Source organism: Salvia miltiorrhiza, chromosome 4 (assembly GCF_028751815.1).
Source record: "Salvia miltiorrhiza cultivar Shanhuang (shh) chromosome 4, IMPLAD_Smil_shh, whole genome shotgun sequence".
Lineage (NCBI taxonomy): Eukaryota > Viridiplantae > Streptophyta > Magnoliopsida > Lamiales > Lamiaceae > Salvia > Salvia miltiorrhiza.
Window position 1 is genome coordinate 53072743 of NC_080390.1, and position 26610 is coordinate 53099352.

At 36.1% G+C, this 26610-nt stretch overlaps 5 protein-coding genes and 1 non-coding gene across 25 annotated transcripts; 3 read left to right on the top strand and 3 right to left on the bottom strand.

Annotated features, from left to right (window-relative positions):
- Positions 1-3661: 3661 nt before the first annotated feature.
- On the top strand, positions 3662-7022 carry LOC131020536 (uncharacterized). The gene is made up of 7 exons (XM_057949424.1): positions 3662-4031; positions 4319-4415; positions 4490-4605; positions 5367-5411; positions 6058-6083; positions 6408-6543; positions 6701-7022. Exons 1-7 carry the CDS (start codon positions 3686-3688, stop codon positions 6814-6816), a joined length of 882 nt encoding a protein of 293 aa, XP_057805407.1. The 5' UTR covers positions 3662-3685; the 3' UTR covers positions 6817-7022.
- Positions 7023-7476: 454 nt separating this feature from the next.
- Positions 7477-13035, top strand: LOC131020533 (uncharacterized). Of its 20 annotated transcripts, none has more exons than XM_057949412.1 (9): positions 7484-7709; positions 8375-8552; positions 9407-9459; positions 10476-10563; positions 10697-10972; positions 11105-11460; positions 11951-12454; positions 12537-12593; positions 12677-13035. In XM_057949412.1, the coding sequence occupies exons 2-9, from the start codon at positions 8387-8389 to the stop codon at positions 12884-12886; spliced, it is 1710 nt and encodes a 569-aa protein (XP_057805395.1). In that variant the 5' UTR covers positions 7484-7709; positions 8375-8386; the 3' UTR covers positions 12887-13035. The 20 variants fall into 20 exon arrangements, with proteins under 20 accessions (XP_057805394.1, XP_057805393.1, XP_057805390.1 ...); XM_057949413.1 differs by having other exon boundaries at positions 7485-7709; positions 8384-8552; XM_057949409.1 differs by lacking the exon at positions 7484-7709 and adding an exon at positions 7720-7917.
- An 817-nt stretch (positions 13036-13852) lies between these two features.
- TRNAH-GUG (transfer RNA histidin (anticodon GUG)) lies at positions 13853-13924 on the top strand. Its single transcript has one exon. It is a non-coding gene; the product is annotated as a tRNA-His (tRNA).
- Positions 13925-14563: 639 nt separating this feature from the next.
- LOC131020537 (uncharacterized) lies at positions 14564-16481 on the bottom strand. Its single transcript, XM_057949425.1, has one exon. The coding sequence runs from the start codon at positions 16235-16237 to the stop codon at positions 14840-14842; it is 1398 nt and encodes a 465-aa protein (XP_057805408.1). The 5' UTR covers positions 16238-16481; the 3' UTR covers positions 14564-14839.
- A 1655-nt stretch (positions 16482-18136) lies between these two features.
- Positions 18137-21283, bottom strand: LOC131020539 (adenosine kinase 2). Its single transcript, XM_057949427.1, has 12 exons — positions 21049-21283; positions 20719-20772; positions 20207-20253; positions 20081-20112; positions 19900-20001; positions 19536-19600; positions 19373-19449; positions 19200-19297; positions 19056-19126; positions 18903-18969; positions 18601-18784; positions 18137-18506 (listed from the first exon to the last, which is right to left on the bottom strand). The coding sequence occupies exons 1-12, from the start codon at positions 21129-21131 to the stop codon at positions 18364-18366; spliced, it is 1023 nt and encodes a 340-aa protein (XP_057805410.1). The 5' UTR covers positions 21132-21283; the 3' UTR covers positions 18137-18363.
- Positions 21284-22382: 1099 nt separating this feature from the next.
- LOC131020538 (3-isopropylmalate dehydrogenase, chloroplastic-like) lies at positions 22383-25958 on the bottom strand. Its single transcript, XM_057949426.1, has 7 exons — positions 25610-25958; positions 24403-24723; positions 24156-24317; positions 23992-24066; positions 23443-23552; positions 23299-23371; positions 22383-22912 (listed from the first exon to the last, which is right to left on the bottom strand). The coding sequence occupies exons 1-7, from the start codon at positions 25790-25792 to the stop codon at positions 22721-22723; spliced, it is 1116 nt and encodes a 371-aa protein (XP_057805409.1). The 5' UTR covers positions 25793-25958; the 3' UTR covers positions 22383-22720.
- Between the last annotated feature and the right edge of the window lie 652 nt (positions 25959-26610).

Consider the following 26610-nt stretch of genomic DNA (forward strand, 5'->3'; position numbering starts at 1 on the left):
ATATAAAAGTGAAAAAGGTGTTTGAAGGTGGGTCCATTAGTGGCAAAGGGTAGTAAATATAGAAAAAGTAGGAGAGTAAAAGGGTACAAAAAGCAAAACAGGGCATTAAATTGTGGACGGAGGGAGTAGTTAATTTGGATGCAATTTTAGTTTATTGTTCTAGTACAACAAATAACCGCAACAAACTCAACACAAACATATTTAATGGAAATTCTGCTAATTTCAATTGATTGAGATAAATTTTAAAATTTGGCGGCAATATTTTACCGTTAGAAACTCCTATTTCATATATATATAGATTAAACAGTTGGAAGTAAAAAAGTTAATTGCAGATAAAATCACCACCTGTAATCAATTTAATTTGTAATTACAACACCATTTTAAAAGTGTTATTAAAAATATATACTATAATCTATTGATTTGTTGCAACTGAGACACTCTCAATTTTCCAATGATTGAAAATGTGATATAGTTTCTTCTACATGACGTTGCAATAGTATATCCACATCAAAATAATTAACACTAAAACTTGAGTATAATTGGGTGTACCGTACAATCGCATTGACTCATATCCAAACCTTAACCCGTATCCTGATCTAAATGCACATCTTAGCTCAAATAATGTAAATAACACTATTCGGTTATACAAATGACACTGCTTATAATTGGCACGATTCAGTTATATAAATGACACCGTAACATTTTAATAGTGTCAATTACTGAAAGTGTCATTTATTTTTCTGAATAGTATCATTTATATAACAGAATAATGTCAAATACAGACAGTATCATTTGTATAATTGAATAATGTCATTTACACGTTTTGAGTTAGAATGCAAGTATAGATTAAAATACAGATCATGGTCTAAATGCGGATCAACCCAATTATACTATACACTCGATTATACTCAAGACCACCTCAATAATTGATCCACATGAATTAGGAAAAGACATGTCATAATTTTGATCCCCTCAAAATTTGAAGGTGACCCAATTACAAAAAAATAATAAATTGATTATTATTTTATAGCATTTTAGAAGTGGTATTGTAATTGTAAATTAGGTCATAACTCGAAAGTAACCTAATGATTTTATTTGTAACTAACCTAATTTTAAAAAGCACAAAATCAAACCTTTTTACCAGAGTTATTGATTGGGAAATTGAAGGAGCAGAATTAAAATATTAGGAAATATATATACCTAGTCAGTGGCGGAGCTAGGAATTCTTTTTTTGGGGGGGGAGGGGGTGAACTTCTACGCGGTTCGGAGGCGGTAGCCCCCAATTTGTTTTTTGGGGCATTCAATGTATTTTAAACATTTTTTTTACTAAAATACAAATATAATAATAATAATAATAATAATAATAATAACGATATTTTCATAGATAATATAGTTCTAATACATTACAAATAACATAGCTAAAAAAGTTTCAATGCACTACAAATAACCTAAAAATAATTGGTGAGCTAGTTGTTTCTGTTCGAAAAAACGATGACAACTGATTGCGACGTGTACTTATCGATTGAAAATGTTTTAATATCTTCTCGATTGTTGAGAAAATATCATTTTCAATGTACACGATTCCTTTGTTTTATATATATATATATATATATATATATATATATATATAATTATAAATAATATTTATATTATTTATAATTTATTTTGTTTTTATTTTCTTGAAAACTTGGGGGGCTCTAGCCCCCTGGCTACGCCCTTGTTAACCTAGTTACCTGGTCATTGCTTAAGTCAAACGAGGAAATTTAACAAATATTGACTACCCTAGTCAATGTCCTGTTTTTATACGTCTTCATTGTTTGCATGTCGGTTTATGTTGTTCATTCACATAAAGAAGATAACACAAAAAAGAAGAATCATTGCATGTGTTGGTCCACTGGTAAGGTTTTAATCAAAGTATATTTTTAAATTTCACTAATATCAATTTGAGTTGTATTTTGTGATACAAATATTTTTTATTTAATACTATTAATTTATTAAAAAAGAATCAAAAAACATATTTTTAAATTTCACTAATATCAATTTGAATTGTATTTTGTGATACAATACTTTATTTTGGCAAATTCCATTTGCGCTGCATGTTTACAATTACATTTTAAGGTGATATTTTCGATACTTAAATTTATAAATGATTATTTTAAGATAATTCTAAAATATTATAGTATTATTAATTAATTTTAATGATGAAAACACAAGAATTTAAGTGAGACAAGTATAGATATTGAGCTATTGTTATTATGTTTAATTTAATGTTTAATGTTTAATAATAACAATAATAAATAATAATAGAATTAATAAGAGGGGTAATTGCCCCTAAATACATAAAGTTTTCCTATTTTTTTGGAATTGCATATCATCTTTAAAATCCGCCTCATAATACATAATCTTTTTTTTTTTTTTTTCTCTGGAATTTTCCATGGCCACCAAACCATTTAAACGTGAAAATGATGTGGACGTCAGAAATGCCACGTTATACACGCCAAAAAATTTAATTAATTGAGGTGACAAGACAACCATGTAGGAAATTGTGATTTAATTTTTTTTCTCCTAATTTCAATCGGTAAAACAAGAAATTAAATGTGTCGAGCTTGCAAGCATGTCTTAACCTCCTTTTTCCTTTAATTTGCTTAATTGATATTAACAGAACTAAGCATTGATGATAACACAAACATACATCTCTTACAGTAAAGACTCATGCTTTATCAGTATATTTCAATTGCTTGTCCAAAAACGCCTCCAGCTTGTCGTCAAATTCTTCCACCTGCATATTTTCATTTTACAAACCTAATGCAGCCATGATCATCTCATCTCATCTCATCTCATCTCATCTCATCTCATCTCATCAAACACAATAATATTTTCAAGCAAATGCTTACATTCCACCAAATGATGGAATGCTGTGTAGTCGCTGGCCGATGGAGTGCCTTGGTGTGCAATTGCCTTTGGGCTTCAGTTCTGAAATGTGCAAAAAATTAGAATTTCCAATTAAGGGGGAAAATTAGGGCTTAGTGAGATTAAACTCTGGAAAAATTCAAATTTAGGAGAAAATAAATAAATTAAAGTGCAATTTCCTACATGACCGTCACGTCAATTAATTAAAATTTTTGGCATGTATATGTGGCGTTTTCGACGTCTACGTCATTTTCACGTTTGGGTGGTTGGGTGGCCGTAGGAAATTCTAAAAAAAAGTGAACGATTATACTTCATCCGTCCACGAAAGAACTTCATATCTTTCTTTTTCGGGACGTCCACAAAAAAAACTCCCTATCTATTTTTGGACTATACCCCACCACTTATAATTACTTACTTTTCACTTTTTCACAATTCTCAATATTAATTATAACACCTTTTCACCACTCTCAATACACTCAACAACTTTTTCTCTACTTTCAATACACTCAACAACTTTTTTCTTAAAACTCGTGTCACTCTCTTAGGAAGTTCTTTCATGAACGGAGGAAGTATATTATAAAATGAATTTTAAAGATGTTGTGCAATTTTAAAAAATAGAGAAACTTTATGTATTTAGGGGCCAATTAATAATTGTACATGTTTCGGTTTCCTTTAATCATATCGTGATAATCAAACAATTTTTCTCAAAAAAATAAAATAAAATAAAAAATCAAACAAATAAATCTTCCAAAAGAAGGCGGTTTCTGTAGCAAACATGAAAACGGCGTTTCGAAGCGCCATCTGTGCTACACTCGCATTTTCCTCCCGCTCCCTAAACCCTACCCACCACCGCGACTCTCTCATTCTCCTCCACCGCCGCGCCTCTGTTTTTCCGGCTATTCCTTCTCCTTTCACTTCAATGGCAAGCGGCGACGGCTCCGACGCTGCTCTCTCATCCACCATCCACGTGCTGGAAAAGCAGTTCGAGGAGTTCCGCCACCAGCTCGATGATTCCGGCAGCTTGCGCGATCGTATTCGGAGCGTGTCTTTCGAAATTGAGTCCGCCACCAGGCTCATGCATTCGAGCCTTATGCTTGTTCATCAATCTCGCCCTATACCTGGTGCGATTTTGTTATTTCCAGCTTTAACTATGCATTTTTCCTCTTCCGGATTTCGGATTTTCAGTGAGCTTAGGTTTGATTGGAATAAGGTAGTAGCGTTGAAATCTCTATTTTTTTTGAAGAAATTATTAGGTTTATTTGTTTGTCAAATTGAAGTGTACACTCGCAGCCCTAATGGCTATTCTAATGTGGCTGATAAAAAAAAAAGCGGAATCGGAAAGAAACTTCTGAAGTGTTCTTATTGTTGTTTTAGAACTATTGTTGTTGAAAGCTGATTTGTTAAATAGAGGTGTTGGAGAAGGCAAAGGGGCAGATTGACGTGCTGAGGGAACTATTTAGTAAGCTTGCAGAAATTATGCGTGAATGCCCTGGCCAATATTATAGGTGAGAAGGAGATCTATCGTGCTTGTGAAATGCTTTCTTTTCGGAACCTAACATTTATCTTTGCTGATCTGTAGGTACCATGGTGATTGGAGGAGTGAAACTCAGGCTGTTGTATCTGTTCTTGCTTTCATGCATTGGTTAGAAACTGAGAGTCTTCTTTTGCATGCAGAAGCTGAGGAAAAACTTGGGTGTATGTTCCTGACACCTCGTATCTTTTTAACTAAAAGAGAGAACTCAAAACTTCATTGAATGACTTTGGTGTACTTCACATGCAACTTTCTCCCCCTTTTCTTTGCAAATTCAGGCATAGTATCAATTTGGAGGAATCATGGGAGGGGTAGTGCTTTCTTATAAGTTACTTGAAGTGGTTGTGGAAAATCAAGCAAGTTCTGCATAACATTTTTTAGATGAGCTTGAGCTGTGGTTGACATTGATGCTAACTAGTCTTATAGTTTATTCCTTCGAGAAGATTTTTTTGATTTTTCCCACTTCACACAACCAAATCTATGTTCCTTGAGTGTGATCTCCGTATGATAGGTGGGGACTATCTTAGTAGAAGTGGAATTTGTGAATGAAGCTGCTCAGTAGAGAGTCTTTCTTACTAAAAAAATTATCTATTCCTGTTGATTTGTCTCATTATCTACTTAGGCCATTAGATCTTAGCTTTATAAGTATGCTTCGATTGTCTTCTACTTTAAGAACCCATATATTTGCATTTCTCTTCCATTAGCAACAAAGTTCAACTTATTTCATAACTTTTGTATTCAAGCTAATCTCTTTTGCATTTTCATGTCAGATTTTGTGAAGATATTCTTTAGGCCCAAAAAATCTGGTGTTTTAAGTGTTGATATTCTTGGAACTTTCATGTCTGACCTTAAAACTTAATATTATCAGTTTATCACCAAAGACAATGATAATTTCTGAAATCCTGTTTATTTATCATTTATACAGTAAATCCTTCAGAGTTTGGCCTGGATACTGAAGACTATCTCACTGGTAAGCATTACATAATGACTGTGTTGTCTAATAGGCTGCAGGCTGAAAGTATGTTGTGCATCTTTTCACGTTCTATTTCCATCATTTATTCGGATTCTGGAAGTAATCATCAGTTCACTAACAAATAGAAAACAAATATAATGTTGGTTGAACCACCTTACAAATTTGTTCTCGTATATGGTAGCTACTGTATTTTAGCTTAGAACAATTTAAGTGCTTAGAAACTCATCCATCCTCATCCTGCTATAGGAGCTCACTTGTATGCATGGATTAGTCTGTCGCTGAATGTATTACTAAAACCTCAAACTATTTTTAGAACCTTTTGTCTTACTTTTATTGCGTAAATTTTAGGGCGGAGGGAGTATGTGTTTCTGGAATTGCTTGGCTACGACTGCTTAGGAATTTGAGATTTCTAACTTTGCTTCAACTTGGCTTCTATATCATTGTATATTTGAATCTCATAAAATTTATGACTTTGTAAAGCTATCCCTTTCATACCTCACAATCACAAATAATAGCGCTCTTGTTTCTGAGCAAGGTGTTATCTGGAGTCGAGGAACTACCAATTTTTCTTACATACGGACTCTACTCCTGTTGTCTTTTGTTTCTTTCCTGGTTATTAATATTGGTTTGTGTCCTTTTGCAGGAATTTGTTTTATGTCCAATGATTTGGTACGTACTGGCATAAAATAAGCCTTTTTTGGTCATTTCAATATTGCATAAACGCAACAGTGGTTTAAGAATTTGTTTCTATAAGTTTGGCATACTTACGAGAACACTGGAATCATGAATCACCCATTTGCTGATTCTGTAATGAATTTCAATACGCCCTGGAAAAATGGCTGTAGCATTCAGATGCCGTAGAGGCATCGATTTCTCTATGAAGAAGGAACAGCTAAATGCTAGGCTTACCTGAATGAAAAATACTAGATCAAAAGTTGATCAAGTTGTGTATTGCTGTTTGCGGCCTTAATAAGTGTCTTGGCTTATTTGCAGCCTAGGTATGTGGTAAACCGGGTGACTGCTGGAGATTATGACTGTCCGAGAAAAGTATTGATGTTTTTGACAGATTTGCATGCCGCATTTCGGATGCTCAACCTCCGGAATGACTTTTTGCGCAAGAAATTTGATGGTAAGCCAATCACTTTGGTCTACCTAATGCAATCTTGGGCGTCTAAGGGCCCAGTGCTTTTCTAGCACTTGCTACTCCAACTATATAAGTTTGTGTTTCATATGTAGTCGTTAACTTGCATTAAACCTGACGTATGTGTCTTTCGTCACTGGACCAGGAATGAAGTATGACCTAAGAAAAGTTGAAGAAGTTCACTACGATGTGAAAATCAGAGGATTGGCAACAAATGGGAACTCAAAGGGGGAAGAGCAAGCAGATGGAGAAAAATCATGAATTATAAATCGGCTTGATTTTTAGCCCCTTTTGTACTCTGCTTTTCTATGTCATATGCATGTTTGGAGACATCTTTTTGTTAGATGCAACTCGATTTAAAGTACAGAAACTGTAGGCAAAGCAAAAGAAGGCCCTTCATGGAAGGAGGCAAGTCATCACACTATTAGGTATTTCGGTTTCATTTTGAATACATTAATTGACCTCCATCCATGATGTTTTTAGGGGCTGCGTGGTGCAAATGGGACTTTTTTAATAATTACTACTTTTTCTTGTTACCCGACACAAACTCTGCTGCTATCAGTCTTCAAGAATAATGAATAAATGCACTTCCACCATATGTTTTTGGGTTTTGTAAATTACATGTGCTCATTCTCCAAGTATAACGCTGCTTACATTGTTATCGACGACTAAGAAAGGAAAAGCATAAATATGAGGAAAGTTGATAGCAACGAATCCATTAATTAATTGAAGCTATATTTTACACCCCAGTCATATGCAACCATTTCACATCCTCATATAAAACAAGTTGGAGACTTTTCAATCTTGTTATGGTCAATTTCATAAAAAACAACCTAGTACGCTTTATCATAAGAGTCGCGACAATACATAATAAGATTAAGACGGAATTAGCATATCATTAAACAATGAGAAACAGTTAGCGAGAAAAGCAATAACTGCGCCTCGCCACGGCGGACCCCAAACCCCATATTCCATTACAGCTTTGTGCCCCTACTTTCGGTTCCGTCGAATATATTGCGTCACTCTACTAACTCTCACACCACCTCCGCTGCACTCACTTTTCCCCATTCCCTTTTGCTTTTTCTCTCCTCTCCGCCTTTCTCTCTCCTCCGCACCCGCGCCGAGGAACCGCTCAGGGATTCAGGCGGTTTCGAGTCAGTCCTCTTTTATCATCTTCATGCACTCTATGCTTTCTTTTTTGTTTGTTTTTGGTGTGCATAACATGTAATGTGGACTGCCTATGCTTGGATTTCTGCATTTTGTGTGTTGTGGTTATTGCAATGTGTGGATGCGGAGAATGGATCGACGATTTCTCGTGGTGATGCTATTTGGATGCCATTTGCTAGAGCTGGATAAATGGAGGTTGAATTTTGTGGTGCTGACATTTTATTGATTACGTTGGGCATTGACAGATAACACGGTCCCCGAGTGTGGTGGTTTTGTATCGAATGCGCGTAACGCATATAATTTGGTGTTTATGATCCGGAAGAGTGGTTTACGTATTTCATAAAAAAATTAGCTAGGGATTTACTTTCATCCCTTGAAACGAAACAAGGATCTAGAGTAGTTAAAGATTCTTGATTATGTTTAGTGTAAAATTGTTTCTTATTCTGAATTTGTGGAATTTTGTATATGGGAGTCGCATGCATTGCTAGATCAGGTGCTTTTTCCATCATATGGCCTGCGATTGTATATGGGAGTCGTTGTTCTTGCTGTTTTTCTTCCCCATCTATCAGCTTTCTTGCATGCTGATCCCCGAAGAGCTGTGTACTATAGTTTTCTGTTGTACTAGTGAAACTTATTTTCTCATTATCAACAGTATCATCAGGTCATGGAGAATGGACATCCGTCTCTGGGGTTGGAAGATGGGCCGATTGATGTTGAGGATCTGCTTGTAGAACCCCAAGGCGGGCATCTGTCGATGGATAGTGTAATATGTTTCGATGAGAAGATCCCAAATAATGCAATGGGAATAGGACATGTTTCCCGCAGTTCTGGTATAGCTTAAGAATTAGCAGTGTGAAACTCATCTTTCCTCTCTCGCTGATTAATAAAATTATTAAGTAATTGAATGTCATCCTTGTACTGGTTTAGGATAGCATGAGTGAATTGAAAAGATCCTTAGGATGCATTTTATACTTTACAAAATTGGGGAAGGATCCTTAGGATGCATTTTATACTTAACAAAATTGGGGAAGGGAGATGCTACACAGGAAGCTGTCAAGATACGGGTTTTGACTTTGATCGAGTAGTTAAATGTCAGAACTTGATCTAGCAGTTAAAAAATACATTTTTTATGTGTATGTTTAGATGCCTCCTCGTGATGGTTTATTTGTTTTGGATCCTTTTTACAGTTGTCTCTCTATCCTAAAATTTTAAAAGTAATATGTATAGGATACCCACCCAAGTGTAAGTGACATAGCAAGTACTAAAAGTAGTAATGAAATGTTTTCCGTACTTTCTGAAGTCAAGTAATTGTTTTTACAAATTTTTATTATTAGTAACTACTAATGTAGTTGATTGCCATCTTTATCTAGGATAAGAATATGAATATTCTCATGGCCACAATTAATCTGCTCTCAGTAGATTCCATAATGAGCTATCTTGTACCCATCAGCAGTCAGAAGATATCCCTCTCGGTTTCCATATTTAGTTATGGAAGCTATTTCTTCTGTTTTCTTCTAGAAATTACTGTACTGGAATATATTTTGGACTATTCAGTGAAGTTAATTGATGTGAATGCCAGTCATCCTTGTCATGCCGAATACATTGTGACCTGCTTCTTACTGTCTGCATGAGTATTCGCTGGGATGTCACATGCCATTGCATGTAACTGTGCGGCTTTATGCAGGTGGGTCAGATACTGGTATTGCTCAGGAAGGGAAAGATATTCTCAATGGAGAAGTATGTCATAATTGGTTATTCGTCCTTAACTAATGGTTGACCCATATCCTTTAAAGCGTGTTATAATTTATTCATATCTTCTTGCTTGGTTTTTGTGATCTAAAGTCTTCAACTGTTAATGTAATGAATATCAAATGCTTGTTTTAGATAACTAAATTACATGTTTCTCAGTTATTTTTCATATTTTTGTTAATGTGTTGACTTATCTTATGCCATTGGCTCTAGCATATGTTTTACGCTTGTCTTATTATATGGTTTAGGACCCTAGAGTGGTTTTGCTCTTGCTCGTTGAATATCACCCTTGAATGTGCTGTGCGTATGTGGTTTATGAACAGTGCATGCATTGTATAGATGGGTTATTAGCCATGTGTCGTGACTGTCCTTTCGTTGAAAGTGCTTATATCCAATTAAACGGAAGTTCCGGAGGCGCAGCCAGGAAAATTTGAAATTTTAAAGTATTAGTCTATAGAGGCCAAGGAAGAAAAAATAAATATTGTAACTTAAATAGCAAAAAAATCTAAAAATGTGGATGTATAGCATTCCAAAATGGAAATCAAAATTAAGATATTCTACTTGTGGACTTATTTAAAATAGGTATTAACTATCAAGTGATCATGTTCAAGTACATCCAAGGAAAATACAACTACACATCTGAGACACTCACATAAGAAAAGGAGATGTATTACAAATCAAGTGAATAACATATAAACCACAAAATAATCCTGAATCGATAAGTTTATAGGATGTAATGCACATATTAATTGTTCATGCGGAGAACTTATTAATGAATATTAATAAATGTATAACTCTAGTGAAAAGTTGAAGGGGAGGGAGTTGGTGGTCGAATTCCTGCCCTTTGTCTCCACCGTTGGAGACTATAATTTTAGCAAGTTTGTTTACCAATATGCTTTGCTATGTAAGATCTCTCAATTTGGATATGGTGAATAAACTGATTGTCTTTCGATGTATCTGCTTTTGTATAATTTTTATTTTTAATATATATGATTCACATGTAGGTACTTAATGCAATGCCCATTGAAGCTGAAGATGGATATTTCCAATTGGAGAATGATTTTTGTAACATGGGTGATGAGTACCTTCTAGGTAGGCTCTGTTATTTCTACTTGCTATTGTTACTTGATTGTGACGAGTATCAAGTATTGTGTGATGTCACTTTCTCTCACCCCCATTACCACTCTTTAACTATAAATAATTGGAATTGCATTACTGGGTTCAGGTGTTGAATTTGCAGAAAGTATTACAAATTTAGATTATGGTTCAAGTGAAGGCTTGCAGGCTTCAGCCTCAGACTGTCAAATTCAAGTGTCTACTGATGGTTCTGACACTGGCTGCAGATCGGATCTATACAGAACAGGTGATTTGCGGAAGTGCCAAAATAGCCATAGCGTTGGGAGCTCCAAATTCGGTGATACTCCTAGTCGCCGTGAGTGTGGAACATTGGATGGGGAGAATCCTACAGTTTCACCTAGATCGTGTACTTTACGAAAATCTGGCAAGTCTCAGAACAGTTCAAGCTCTTCCTTTCTAGATGTTTTGTCCGATGAGAATGATGGAAGATTCTCCCGGGCTGGTGAGATGTTTTTCAGTCCAAAGACTAAAAGAAATTATGATTTTGAGCTGACAGGCCAAAATGGTGCAACTAATGCAAATGAGGGGCAGGAGACATTAGTAACAGCGTCAGTTCAAGCAAGCAGCTCTAATGTCCTTACACAAAAGAGATCACGCAAGCCTACACAGAGGTACATTGATGCATTAGTTGACCCCATTTCAACTCATTCTAATAGAAGACGAGAGGTTTCTTCTTCTTCTTCCATCAAGGACAAATCTCGTGGAAACAAAGATCATAGGAAGTGTCATGTGGGACCTAAAGCAATTAAAGTACCGCCTGAGGATCCTGAGGAGTCCTCTGTCATAGCAATTCAAGTGCCCTTTGGTTCTTTAGCTAACAAAGAATGCTCAGAGAGTCAAGCATGTGATATGGTAAGTTCTTAAACCTACTAATACTTTGTTACTGAAATGATATGGTCACAACTGTTTTACCCCCTACTATATGTTTCTTTATCAATCTCTTTCCTTTTGTTATGGTTGATGTTATCTTTTCTGTCCATATACTTGTTCAAGAGGTTTGAATGATTTATCCTGATCAATTGTTTTTTTCTTTTCATTATTCATTATTGTATGGATACAAGTGTGGTTAGTGAACCACTTTTAGTAGAGTACTATTAGGATCAAATTAAATTTTTGGTACTCAATGTTAGATTTATGAGGGCTTGGGTAGTTGGGGGAATCACTTTTATGTTTATTCCCCCCTAAAATGGGAAATCAGAATACTTTCGACATTCCTATTCTCATTTCCGTTAACCTATTATCATGAATTAATTTTATCTCACAAACATCAAACCAACCACCCTCTGAGATTTAAATATTTATGTAGCTGACAAGCTGTTGAACTCAAATATGATTTGAGCAGGTGCAGCGTATGGAATGTAGAAATTCAATGACCAAGTTGAAAGGGAAGTATGTTACTTTAAACAATACATTGGACAAAAGTGTCATGACAGTTGACTTAAAGATAAGAGGTGATTGTGGAACGGGTCCAAAAAAAACAGACAGTTGTGTTACAGAAGCTGCATCTAAGAAAAAGGATGGCCATGCTGCAGCCAAAAATCAGAAGAAACGAAATGATTTCACCATTTCTGTAATTCGGAAAAAAAGGGATGACTGTTTTACAACAGAGACTCCAAATAAGAGGGATAACAGTCGCGCAGTAGTGCATCAAATGAAAAGAGACGATGCTTTAATAGCTGAGAGCACTGAGGAAGCTAGTGGTCGGAGGAAGCATCATAGGCTATGGACTATTTCTGAGGTCAGAAAATTAATTGAAGGTGTTTCTCAATATGGAGTTGGAAGATGGAGTCGAATAAAGAAGCTCTTCTTTTCTGCATCTGCTCATCGCACGTCTGTAGATCTCAAGGTCAATTACTCTCTCTTTCAATCCCGGCCTTCTGATTCCTTATACGTCGTTCAATATCTTTGTTGCTTGTCAATTCGTGCAGGACAAATGGCGGAATCTTTTGAAAGCCAGCGGTATGCAGGAACAAGGGAGTCAGCAGGTTATGCATTTTTATTTATCATCTCCAACAATTGTAATGGCCCACACAACATTTTTTTTTATTGAAAGTTGGGTTTTAAACAGGGAGAGAAGAAGCGCAATCTGGCGTGGCGGCCTCTGCCAAAGTCCATCCTGCGCCGCGTCTGTGAACTGGCGACTATGCACCCCTATCCGAAAGGTGAGAGGGGGGCGAATGTCGGTACTGCGCGTATAGGACATGATTCGCCGGACAGAAGTACAGATATAACGTTGAGTGACTACAGAAGAATCCTACGTAGTATTAATGGGAATTGAGCCTTACAATGAGAAGGCATTTTGTACATCCTTCAGCTAACATGGGATGTTGATTCTGATCTCAACTGTGTGGGAGTTTTTGATTGATTTTTAACCAGTGTTGCTACGCTTGCTTCTTACATAATATCTGTGTTACTTTCCGCTCTCAATTACTAATAGCATTTTTATCCCCTACGATAGACAACCATATGGCCTCGTTACACGCACATGTGCCATTGTGATGCCCAAGACTCCATCACCATAATCAATCCAAACTTGATATTAGGGTCCAACTGTTGGAAGGAATTCCCCCATATAGACCACTAGCCCTCAATTTCTACCACCTTGGCCGCCGCTCTGTCTCACACAACTCCCTTCTCCCCTCCCCATCGCCAACACCGAGCTCGCCCTTCTCGACATTCTCAAACAAGAACCCTCATGATTCCAACCTCTGCAAACGGCCATTCATTTCATGCTCGCCATTTTTGACGCCAATCTCACAGTAATAAAAAGATATTACAAACGACATCAGACAGCCATCACACGGAGGGACATAATTACACCCGGGGGCCTAATTGATCGAATCTTTAGTATAATGTGCAAAAGGTCATAGGGGTGTCTATAATAGGGGCTCAATTGCTATTTTTCCATGATCATTATTACTAAGTCTTGTGCCAAAACTAGGCTATTTTTCCATTATCATTATTATTAAGTCTTGTGCCAAAACTATATTCCCACTGCTTGCTGTTGGTAACTATTTACCCGTCGTATTTTCATGTAATTGGCGCCTCAAGTAAATATGATTTGAACAACGAACTCTATTTTGTGCGTTTAATTAATATTTATTTCTAAAATACGGAGATTGAAACGGTGACGCGTATTGCAATGTGTGATCAACTTTTGGAGCGTAGTGATTTTAAATTATCTAAACAAATAGGTAAAAATTAGAGTATAAGTAAATTGTTTTCGCACCTTTAACAACAAGATGTGGCTGTAGTTTAGTGGTAAGAATTCCACGTTGTGGCCGTGGAGACCTGGGCTCGAATCCCAGCAGCCACACATCATTTTTTTATACTTTATTTTTTCATTCTTGTTGCACTACTATTTCCTCAATGTGACCTGTCTGTCTTCCCTTTTCTCGTTTATAAAAGGGCACTCCCAAACATTTGGCAATTTTAGGGTGCGTAAGATATCAATGGTTTCGGACATAAAAAGATTATGGCAAGGAAGCATTAACATAACATGTGCAAGAAACGGCCTTCAATCTCACTCCATGAAAACATCATCATCTCTCAAACACTTGATTCCACTGATGTGGCTTGTATGGATTAAGAATGTGATGAACCATAAATCCTTGAGTTAACTTGTCACTGATTTTAATGAATTCGAAATCCACGCAATTTTCAGCACAAACCAACATAACAAGTAAAGCTAAACTCAAATTCAATCAAGAATCAACACATCCCAATCAACACTATAGCTCACAAAAGTTAGAATATTAATATACAAACTATTACTCCTACTAAACAACAATGTAACACAAGACTCATCGGCCTCAACTCCTGCATCCACTAGTTCAAATTTTCTGACCTTATGTTAATTACAAACTAAATGCCAACATCATTAACTTGCAGAGAAGAAAACTATAGTATAATGATCAAAGAAGCTAAATAAAGAAACAAGAAATTCTTCAAGACCTAAGAAACAAAGCAGAGGCTGCAAAGGTGTATATACATCATGGAATTTATGTGGAGAAGATTTACAACATATGACCTCATCATCGTACATACAAAGCATAATAATCACCAAAACAATGGCAGTGCTCATTCAATTTTTTTTTGTTGCAAATTCAACAACAAAAGCACCAAAGATTTTACCTCTATTTCAGCATCGCAACTGAGCAAGTTACAACTAGTTTTTGGTACGAGACACACAGATTTTTCTACCAAATTATCAACAACTGATCAGTATCAATCACGTAGCAACCTCAAGAAAACCTTCCAATTCTCGCTGCCCAAACGTCCTCCCAAGTGAAGTGTCATCCTTGTGCCTTGCTGCAAGGTAGAACACCAACCACGCCACCATGAAATAAACCTCCATCGAAGACTGGAAAACCAGTACAACGAAATCCCCAAATACCCGCCTCAACGCCCACTTCCCAACTGATCCACAAACAATAACTTCTAACCACCTCATCTCAAATGCAGGGTAAAACAAAGCAACCAGCATGTGGCACCCTTCTCTCACAATCTCCCTCCCACCCCTCCTGGAGTCGACAATGGCTACCCAAGAACCCACAGCAAACAACAAGCCAAGCACCAAGTCGCTCAAGAACCAAACCACCATGAACCCTGCGCTCTCCCACTCGTGCCCAATCACCCACGGTGCAACATTGGCAAACGGCATGAACTTCATCCTCAAGAATACCTTGAAGAACACATACTGATCCTCAATCTCCCCAAAGAAGAATATCCCCATTAGCTGTGCTAGAGCATCCCTTACAGCCCATTTCATCAGCACAAACCCTGAAAGCCGCTTCAATCCGATGTTCGATCCGTCCCAAACTGTGCGAAAGAAGGATCTCTGTTTCCCCACCAAATGATCCACCACTTTGAGGAAGATGATCCCGTTCGCCCAAGTGTATGTAACAATGAAAGCCAGCACAACATAAGCGTAGGCGGCGGATAGAACACCAGCTAAGAAGAAGAGCGATGATACATCGCGATTCCCCAATTCGAAACCCTTGATCAAGAAATCCAAATCCAATACCGCCTTACTATCATCCACCCTGCTCTCGACAAATTTGGTATCCTCTTCCTCCAATAGAGTGACATTCTTCCTAAATTCAGGCTTGAAACTGACTACGCCGGGTTTAACCATTTTGGGGAAAGAAATTCCGTTATCCATGACCGAATCTGAGAATCCGTAATCCGGATTGAAATCGGAGAGAATGACCAAGGTGGAATTGGCGACGTGCTTTCTGGAGGAAGGATGGAACAAGGAGCGATCGAAATCGGAATCGCCGGAGAAAAAGTCGTCGTCGAGGGTTCCAACGCGGGAGAGGTGGAGGAAGGCGCGGCGGCGGCGGCGGAAGGGGGGGTGGCGGTGGAGGTGGCGCTGGTGGAAATGAGAGGAGGCGGAGAAATCGAGGCGGGAGAGGAGGGATTTCAATGAGGGGTCGCTGTCGATGAGGGAGGAGAGGTAATAGGAGGCGCTCTGGACATTGGAGCGGAAGGTGAGGAGGAGAGACGAGAGGAAGACGAAGGTCAGGAGATGGGAATAGAACAATGATGTCGTGTGCCGGAGGATTTGGGCGGTGGTGGTGTGGCGGAGGTTGGGCGGCGGGGGCGGCGGATCGCGGTGGCGGTCCATGGCGGAGGGTTTGAAGAGATGGTGGATTTGGGGATTTGGGGTTTGTGGAAATTTTGGATCTTGAAATTGTGGAAATTAAAATAAAATGAAAAGAAAAGAAAACGAAGCTCTCTCCAGAAGGTTGATTTGCTTTAATTGGAATGTTATATAAATGTGTGTGCGCGCCTATAGTAGATGACATGATTTAATGACTATATATATGGTGATATGTTTCTTTTTTATTTTTGTGAGATAATATATGGTGATTTATATTAAATGCGACAATAAGTGATTATTGGGATGTGTATACCAACATAGTTGCTTATTTTTAATAATTTAGCTGTTAAAAATTAATGGTTTGACAATACATATTGGGGTCTCAATTTCGCTAGAAAAAATAAAAATAGGAATATAGCAGGGTTTTGACTGTTAATTGTTGTTATTATTATACATTAATAATGAGGTAGAAGTCCTGCTGGCAAATTTCATACAGCAAGACAACTAATTCAACTTGAAGTAATTGAGACCTAAATTATAAGGATTTTATATTCCAAATATGTATGTGCATATATAGAAAGATGATTAAATAAAAAATATTACGTGTTAATTAAAGAAATCGAAATGATTGATTTTTGTATAATCTACTATAATCATAAAAAGTATTAATGTGATATATAAAAATAATTTATAGTTTTGTGTAAGATTTTTTTTTTTTATTGTTATAGGGTCTAGAGTGAACTGATAATTGATAAATAGTGGTAAATGGGCTTTTTGATAAATTCCATTTTGAGCTTTGAGATATCTCAAAATTTTCCATTATATTTCACCTCGAAAGGAAATGTACCTTTAATACTATTTTTAGATTCCTGCGACAGTAGTTCACTATAACTAATGTTTCCTCTTTTATTTTTATTTTATTTTATTTTTGTTCGTGTTTCTTCTCTATTACTAACAACAGCAATATTCGACTTATGAATACTATGGACCACTATCACAATATTCCAAAATTCGTACACATTATAGTATACTATTCAAAAATTATTACGATATCAGACGATGATACATTTTGGAGATATATAGTTTGTATACTGTTTGTTACTTTTGCCTTGGTGAAATAATTGAAATAATCCAATAGCTGATGTGAAGTTTTATACTGCATAGTGGATTTAATGATCTGATGTGAAGTTTTATACTGAAAAAATACTATTTTAACTGAACAAGTAAGTCACGTATAAAATAGCCTCATAGTTTTTTTTTTTTTTTTTTGGGTTTAAATCCATCATCTGAGACTATTTAGAAACTCTTTATGAAACTATCAATTTAGCCGTGTTCTGTTTGAACTAATGGCCAAAATATCCAGTACTGTTAAGTTAGGTGGCAGACGCATGCATTTAAAAGAAAGAAAACACAGTTTTCTTTAAAAAAAAAAATGTGAAGAAATTTTCCATCTTCTATGTGGCAGTCGCATGAGCTAATTCTCGCTCAAATATCAAATTATCCATAATTTTGTATTATTGACTAAATACAAACAATGTAATAGTAATACTACAAGATTGGAGTGATTAGGCTATTAGGACTATGAAATACTGAAGCATTACTGCTCAATATTTTCATAACTTGACTTTGCCCCATCAATATTATCACCCAACAATTCACACAAATCGGATGCATCTGAATGTACAACTTAATTAGATTTTAATAAATCTTAATTATATTTAGTTAAAATAGATGCAACCTAAGATGCCTTGAAACGACTTTCAACTACATGCCGAAAAGAAGTTAGGTAAAAATTTCATAAAATCTAATATTCCAAGACAGCAAACAAGCAACCTATCGCAACCCACTTATTCAAAGATGGTACATTTGATTTAGATCATATAAAAATAGAGCAACAAATGGAAACTAGATACAACACTCGGATTGTCTCAAATATAGGTTTCCCCAAAAAACAATGTAGATAGATAGTGATACATAAGTTCATCAAAATATGATTGATCCCTAACACGCAACAATATAGAGCTCATAGATGTGGCGCTACAGCAAAGTGTGAGGCCAAATACCAATGTGTAAAATACGAGCACTATTCATATTTCAAAATTCAACTAAGATTAGGAAGGAATAATATCCATGTGAAATTAGAGAATGGCTTATTTGAAATCTGGCTTCTCTGGGTACGTGCAACCCGACCTCTGAATAATGACATTAGCTGCATAGCAACCTGCTCTGACGCACTCTTCAATCGGCTTTTCAAGAACCAACTGAGACAGAAAGCCCCCAACAAATGCATCCCCTACAAGAATGTTACATTGAAGAGTTTCAAGTAACGCATAGCTCAATTCATTGTGAGTTTATCGGAAGTGAAAATGAAGCAAAATATAACATACCTGCACCGTTGGTGTCGATAAGTTTCTCTTTTGGCAATGGAATGACTGGGATCAACTTCACCTTTCCATCCTCTGCAACCACTACGGGGTCAGCACCTTGTGTGATAACGGTAATTCTTTTGTGTGTTCCAGATGCCTTTGGCAATTGGGAGATCTTCAAGGCTATTTCTTGAATGTTTTCAGTCTGCACAAAGAAAAACAGCGTCATAGTCTTAGCCTGTAGCGATGAACTCTAATGACTGAATCTGGTGTAAAGAAATCATGAACTCTAATGACTGAATCTGGTGTAAAGAAATCATTACCTCGTAGCCATGAACTCGGGAGAAAGTTAATGCTTCTGTTTCATTTCCAAACACAAAGTCTGTGTACCTGGAATTTGAATAATAGCACGCCCTTAATCCATATCCACTTCTCAATCATCAAAATAATCAGAAAACACGGGAAATCAAACTTACGGTAATACTTTCTCTTGTGCATCCTTGAAGAACTCGCAGATGAATGGAGCAGACAGGTTTGTTGCAAAGATCTACATGTTCATGAAGGGTTAGGAGAAAGCACGACAATGAAGTAGACAACAGATGGATAGTTAGAAGTCTGACCTTGTTCTTAGCAGCTGCATGCTCAGCAACAAGCAAGATAGATTCTGGGGAAACAGTGAGGAAAAAACCAGCCATATAGTAGTATTTGGCCTTCTCCACTGTCAAATGATTAAACAAGTTAGGTTTGGAGAATTATGTGATATTGATCAAAGAGTGGTATTGTGATAGAGTACCCAAAGCCCAGTTTTCCGGTTTCTTCAAATGATCAGGTTTGTAGCAATTGGCAGCTGACAAGTTGGCAATCAATGACCTGAAATATATTTTTCAATTGAATAAACTGTTTTTTTCCAGAAAATATAAGCAAAGCAAACCAATAATTTCTAAAAGTACACTGACCTCTCACCACCAAGCACACATACAGCACAAGTTCCTGTAGGCAATTCATCTTCATAGTAATGAACCTGTTCAACCCAGTGACAAGATAAAATATTACTATGATAGTGGTTATATAGTAGTACTAATTAAGATTTCCATTATTTGTAAAAATAACTAAAACAATAGTAAAAAAATGATAACTTATGTGCAGAAGATAACATGACTATTGCATTTTAGAACATATGATCATGGATTACAAAATTAAACAATTACTCCATGCTTCAACTTGATTAGCAGATATTATGTCATAATAATGCAAAATCAAATTATGATCATGAAGAGGATGGTCATAAGGTAAAAGAGATTGAACTAATAATATACTTACATTAACACCTGCCAGCTTTGCATGTTTCTTCATTTCCTCCCCAAATTTGTCCTTTCCAATGGAACCCATGTAGCTGGTTGCACCAGGAATTTGTAGCATCCACTGTAGATGACAACTTGAAAGGTTAGATACTTGGTAACTAATACGGTTAGCAATGATGAGGCCATAACCAATTATATACCTGGGCAACTCTTATTGAATTTTGAGTAGCCCCTGCATCCCAAAAACCATTCAAGCCACTTGTAAAAACTGATAATAATTTGTGGAAATTTACAGAGAAAATCAACTGTTGCTTATGCTATATTACCTCCAGCAATAAAATCCACTTTGTACTTGGATGTCATTTCTTCATACCTGATAATCCATTAATGAAGAGTTACATTCTGACCTCAAGACATCAATCATTTTGAGAGAACAAATGTCTAGTGCTCTACAAAAAATGTCTAGTGCTCTACGATCTAATATTTTTATGTTATAGTTAGAGTCCTAATTCTTTCCCTTATCAATTATCTAAAGTCAAGTAACATTATCCAATAACTTCATACATTTAACATATTCATTAGACTGGGAAATCATATTGGAATTTATGAAGCATGATTTTTTAGGAACTTATTTCTAAACAGGAACATTTTGTAAGACAAGCAAAGTACGAGCTTCAGCATGCATTTAATACATTGAACCGGACATGACATTCAACATAAGATATTCAGATTAAAAACAGTATTCAAGGAATTCATTAAATCAACTACATATTTGGAATAGCAGATTTCACTACAGAAAATAACGAAAAAAAAAAAAAACAAATATCGAACTACTCACATCGGCAAATGCTTATCCTCAGCCAGGATCGCATTGTTCAATTTAACATCGTACCTATCAACGAAAGGAAGCGAATTAGATTCATCATAAGCCAATAAATCATTCCATACACATCTACAAATTCCAAATCCGAGATCTATTAAACCGAGCTGAAACCACACCATCACGCACTCTTACACTCAATGGACATAATTAACAAGCAAAACAACCAAGACGCGCATAGATCCGTCAAAAGAAACAATAAAAAATTACACCAAGACACCAGATCTCAAGCTGAAAACGCATAATGCAATGTGATATCACCAAGTGGAAAAAATTTAGAGAAATTACTTGTCTAAGAACCCTTGATCAACGACGGCGGATATATCCAACAGAGGATTCCCCATTCCAAGCAGAATTCCATCGGTCTCCATCTCAACTCCCGATTTCAAATAAAAAATGCGTGTGAAAATAATTTAGAGAATTGAGAGGGGTGAATGAATGAGCTCACTGTGAAGTTGTTGCTCGGGGTGAACATATATATAGCTGCTAAAAGTATAATAGAATTTGGGGAAAAAGAGTGGGTTGGTGGAGTATTATTATTTATTTTATTAATTTATTAATTAATTTATTTATTAACTTGTTTTTTTGTTTTTTTATTGGGTGGAAGGTTGAAGGCGCGATGTTGTTGGTGGAAGATTTTGTGCGGCTGAGATTTTGTCATACCTAGATATGTGTGCAGTAGGGTGTTGTACCAGAGTCTATAAACGGTAATACACAATAACAAACTATTTCACATTTCAAAATGTTAATTAAAACCAATTCGTTTTCTTCTCATGCATGGCTCGAATAGGTATTGTAGTTTTTTTTCTTTTTCTTTTTCTGATTACTAAACAGACTAGATTTTTATTTATTGTATTAATTAAACACCGTAGAATTCAAGAGGAGGGTGAACATTGTATAATAGTGGAGATAATTAGTGGACTTTGTGTTACATTAGTTCAATATTAATTTTTATATTTATATAGGAGATATAGAAACACTAATGTCCGCATTACGAAAGTGATTTTATACCAAATCAAAAAAATTGAGTTAAAATTATGAATAGAATGTGGAAAGTAGATAGTAGTAAAATTTAACGTAAAAAATATAAAATATATCTACTGTAAATTTTTAGCAACTACAGTTATTTCATTCTCATAAAAAATGGTGAATAGTTGGTGGGTTGAATCTGAGGCCGTCCTATCCACCAATTATACCTTGCTGACTTTTACACCAAGAATTAGTGGAAATACTCTCAAGTCTCAAACATAATCCCATCGTTTAAACTAGCTAATTTAGGTCGCCTAGAAATAGATTTAACGAATTCACTATATAGATACCCTAACCCTATTTTATATAATCATCATGATTTAAGTATATATACATTAACGCATAATTCAATTTAATGGTAATGGTACCAATTGAGATATAAAATAGAGGGGCATCATCGGTGATGAACTTATGATTATAGTGCTGCGTTTAAGTTAATATACCTAAACGGCCCCACCCACACCCCCTGTTTCGAATTTTTATTATCTTTTCTGAGCACCGACACTATATATAAAAATCCACAATATCGAAAACTGAACGCAACCGATATTGAAAAACAATAAATATTCTATAATGAATCATGCATTCAAATATTGGTGAAAGGTCATTTCATTCACAAGAGGAAGAATTATTTCTGAGTAACAAAACCCTCAGTAGAGAAAAGATTCTTAAGAAGTTGGGGAAAATCACACGATAAGGTTATATTTACCCCAGAAATTCACTTGAAGGGAAGGGGGGGCATGGGCTTTATTTGCTTCTTAGGAGCAAAATTGATGCAAATCCTAGTAAGTGGAGAGAGAGGTGTTATGCTTCACAAACTAATTGCTTTGCGGCTATTATCTAGAATTGCTGAAAGAAAACATACGTCAACAGGCTCATGTTGAACTGCTGCGGAAAAGAATCAAAATGTACAAGCGCCGGGGGGGTTGGTTCAGAGGTGATCGCAGATTGCATTGGTGAACTCAGTTGTCGTTGATTTACCACCGAGATCACCTGTCCTGTACTTCCCTTCTGCTATCGTCTTCAGCACAGCATCCTGAATTCTGTCGGCTTTATCATGGAGGTCCAAATGCCGCAACATAGTCACGGAACTCAGGAGCAATGCTGTCGGATTTGCCAAATTCTGCATCAATGAAGAAGGTTTTAGCTAAGTATTCAAGCAGCTGCTGTATGGCGACTAGATAGTATGGCAACAACAAACATAATCCACAACTGTACACTGATGTATATCCTCTAATACAGGGCCCAAACATGATAAAACAAATATGAACTGAACTATAACTCATATGAGTATATTGCCAATATGATATAATGATACTATTAAAGCGGTAACAAATCTAGCTCAAATTAATTTTATTATTTACAGATGGAATTATTTTCGTATTTATCTATTGACACTTTAATTAAAGGGGAGGAAGGCTCAAAAGAGATTTCCACATGTAAAAGAAAGTAAGTTTAACAAAATATGCAGATTAAATGAGTAGACGAACGTGTCTAGTTGTTTCGTACCTTTCCAGCAATATCAGGTGCAGAACCATGTACTGCTTCAGCGAGCGCAATGCCTCCCTCACCAATATTACAGCTGTAAAAGATAGCTGATTAGACGAGAAAGTTAAGTTAACATCTTTAAGAAATGGGACCAAAAGGATATACCTTGGAGTTAAGCCTAAACCTCCAATCAAGCCAGCACAAAGGTCACTGATAATGTCACCATAAAGATTAGGCATCACCAACACATCGAAAAGAGCCGGATTCTTCACAAGCTGCACATGGAAAAAAGTGAATTGAAAAGATACAAAAGCTTCTCAAAAGTTTTCTTGTGATAGCAGATCCCATATGATAACATTTCAAAATGAAAATTGTGTGTCCTCCAGATAGGGACAACGGTAATTCCATTGATTTCTGATTTCTCATATTTACTAGAAAAAATTAGTACTTCTAACAAGTCAGTTCAATGAAAAGTCAATGTGCAATGTTTATGTTTTGTCAATACTTTCATTGTTTCATATCCAATGTATAACTTACATAACTACTTATATATTCATATTTTTATATTGTACATACGGCTATATCCCAGTACTTGTATCCTAATTATGGATCCTTTTCACCCGTATCCACAAATCTTAAATTTCAAAAAACAAAAGGTCAGATTCCTGGACATGTACCCACAGATTCATATCCATAGAAGGCAAAATATCATACCATCATGCAGCAATTGTCAATGACAACTTCTTCATATGTGATCTCTGGGTACTTTTCCGCTACCTCTCGACAACACTGCAGTGCAAAAGATTAAACTTAACAGTTGAAGCAGTTAAAATAAACATTAAACCTCAATGAAATTAATGATGGCAGACGCCGCAGACCTTAAGGAAAAGACCATCAGTTTTCTGCATGATGTTGGCCTTATGTATAGCAGAAACTCTTTGTCGTCCATGAGTCTTAGCGTAGTAGAAAGCATATTCAGCAACTCTCAAACTTGCTTGACGTGTGATGATCTTGAGACTTTCAACAACACCCCTCACCACCTAAGTAGAAAAGAGAATGGAATAAACCAAATTGACTAAATATGAGTGGCTTCATGATAAAGGTACTTTCCATATAACAACATACCTGATGTTCAAGTCCACTATATTCTCCTTCTGTGTTTTCACGGATGGTAATGAGATCAACATCATCATATTTAGTCTTGTATCCGGGTAGGCTGTAACACGGTCTCACATTGGCATAGAGATTGAGCTCTTTCCTCAAGGTAAGGTTAAGAGACCGATGTCCTTTCCCAATTGGTGTAGCCATAGGGCCTTTCAGACCAACTTTGTTTCTTCTAACAGATTCAAGACTTTCCCATGTTAGGAAGCTCTGGGTTCTAGGATCTATCTCCGTCCCCACAAAGTGTTCTTCCCATTCAATTGGACAGTCAGCAACTTTAAATATCTGAGTTCCACCAAATATTGCATGTGATTAGCATTAGATCTTGTAAAACTTAAAAATCTTCCACTTTCATGACATTCCTTAATACACAAAGATACTATGATAGACTACACAACATCATGCCAGGAACAAATGACATGACAGTTAAAAATCTAAACTAAGATAGCCTTAAAGATGGCCCAACATTTCATAGTTTATTAGTTCTCAATTCTCATGTGTTCTAAGTTGGTCCACAGGAAGATATAAATACATCGGACACCATGAAATTCAGGTTTCTAATGCTAAACTGGAAATATATTATTACTAGCTATTTCAAATTAAGCACATAAAATCTTGTCTCCAGAAGTTGTAGGACAACGAACAACATACTTTGATAGAACCAAAGTACATACCAATTGAAAACAATCATTAAATGTTTGTAAACTCAAGATCATGGTCTATAATAATGCACCCACATCCAGGACCAGTTTTAAGTATATTCACATGGGACTGATACAGTATGCATGGAACTTGCAGAATCATAAATATTTTTGCAAGGATTGTGTTGCTCGCACAGGAGGAATCCGAGGAAATCATTAGGCGTAATTCATAACACTTTGCCCAACCAATTTTGAGAATATAATAAACGAACCAACATGATTCATGACCACCATTAGCCTTTGTCATCCTAAATAACCATCAGATTCTAGATTCTAGCTATAGAAAAAAAAATTAAAACAACTTCAAATTTCATCACTAAACTAATAGACAAACAACAAACATCAAATAAACAACGCATGAAAGGTCATATTCCCGCACAATTCCACCAGCACGACTCGAGCACCACAAATCTAGCGTTGCATATCAACATAAATAGGCATATAAGAATCGGCTTGAAACATTCGCGAACCTGTTTCACCGAATCGGCGATCTCCGGACCAATTCCATCTCCGGGGAAGAGAGTGGCGCGGATCAGGTTGGATTCGGATGCCGCCGTCGATGAGAAACTCCGACCCAAGAAACTAGGGTTCGCGGAGGAGAAGAAACCAGAGGCTCGGCTCCGAGCAAGTCGTCTCACGATCTGCGATGCCATTGATTGATAGAGATTGTGGTTAACGAACTCGAATTTCCGAAGCTCCTTCAATTAGCCGATTTTGATTGATTTTCAGTGTGTTAATGAAAAACAAAAGGAGTTTGAAAAGAGGCGTGCGTCTTTTTGAACAATTGAGAGGTCGAGTCAGCGGCTGTAAAGTTTATACATATACTATTTTTTTCGTTGATTGTGAATTGTGATATCTTTTTGTGTAATTATTGATGTAGTTAGAGAATAAATATTAGATTACATATGTTTTAAGTTTGAGAATTATTATGTAATGGTGAATCAATAATTTCTATATTCAGCAAATAATGATATTCTATTAATTTGGACCATAAAAGATATGAGAAGTTGTGTGGAAAAGTACTAAAATAAGACTAGAAGTATCTAGGCTCATAAATTATTTATTACTACAATTGAAATTGAATTCTAAAGTTTCAAGAAAAGGGAAAAAAAAAAGTGACTTCTAAATTGAAGTTATAATAAACTTATAAATAAAGGTAGAGATTAGAGAGATTTATAAATCGAAAGCTCCAATTCAACTTGGACCGCTTTCGAAGCTGGGCTCAGTTCAGCTTATTTGGTTTCCTGCAAAATAATATTTCCATGAGTTACAATTTGTGGACATGTTCTATTTTTGAAACATATGCACCACCACACTGACTAGTACAGATCACCTACTCACTATACCAAGCATAACGTGCCCATCATTAATATGACAATTTTAATTAGAAAAGTGAATTAAATAATCTTACTCTAATTAAAATTATCTTACTATAATTACAATTGCTACATTATGGTGGGCACGTTATGCA

Coding starts and splice junctions, on each gene's coding strand:
- LOC131020536 (XM_057949424.1), top strand. CDS start 3,686: ATGAAAACGGCGTTTCGAAGCGCCATCTGTGCTACACTCGCATTTTCC. Junction 5,412..6,057: donor TACTGAAGACTATCTCACTG/GTAAGCATTACA, acceptor GTCCTTTTGCAG/GAATTTGTTTTATGTCCAAT. Junction 6,544..6,700: donor TTTGCGCAAGAAATTTGATG/GTAAGCCAATCA, acceptor TCACTGGACCAG/GAATGAAGTATGACCTAAGA.
- LOC131020533 (XM_057949402.1), top strand. Junction 9,460..10,475: donor AAGATATTCTCAATGGAGAA/GTATGTCATAAT, acceptor ATTCACATGTAG/GTACTTAATGCAATGCCCAT. Junction 11,461..11,950: donor AGAGTCAAGCATGTGATATG/GTAAGTTCTTAA, acceptor TGATTTGAGCAG/GTGCAGCGTATGGAATGTAG.
- LOC131020537 (XM_057949425.1), bottom strand. CDS start 16,237: ATGGACCGCCACCGCGATCCGCCGCCCCCGCCGCCCAACCTCCGCCAC.
- LOC131020539 (XM_057949427.1), bottom strand. CDS start 21,131: ATGGAGACCGATGGAATTCTGCTTGGAATGGGGAATCCTCTGTTGGAT. Junction 20,254..20,718: donor GAGGATAAGCATTTGCCGAT/GTGAGTAGTTCG, acceptor ATGGATTATCAG/GTATGAAGAAATGACATCCA. Junction 20,113..20,206: donor AGTGGATTTTATTGCTGGAG/GTAATATAGCAT, acceptor TTTGGGATGCAG/GGGCTACTCAAAATTCAATA.
- LOC131020538 (XM_057949426.1), bottom strand. CDS start 25,792: ATGGCATCGCAGATCGTGAGACGACTTGCTCGGAGCCGAGCCTCTGGT. Junction 24,318..24,402: donor ATAGTGGACTTGAACATCAG/GTATGTTGTTAT, acceptor TTTTCTACTTAG/GTGGTGAGGGGTGTTGTTGA. Junction 24,067..24,155: donor CTGATGGTCTTTTCCTTAAG/GTCTGCGGCGTC, acceptor TTTGCACTGCAG/TGTTGTCGAGAGGTAGCGGA.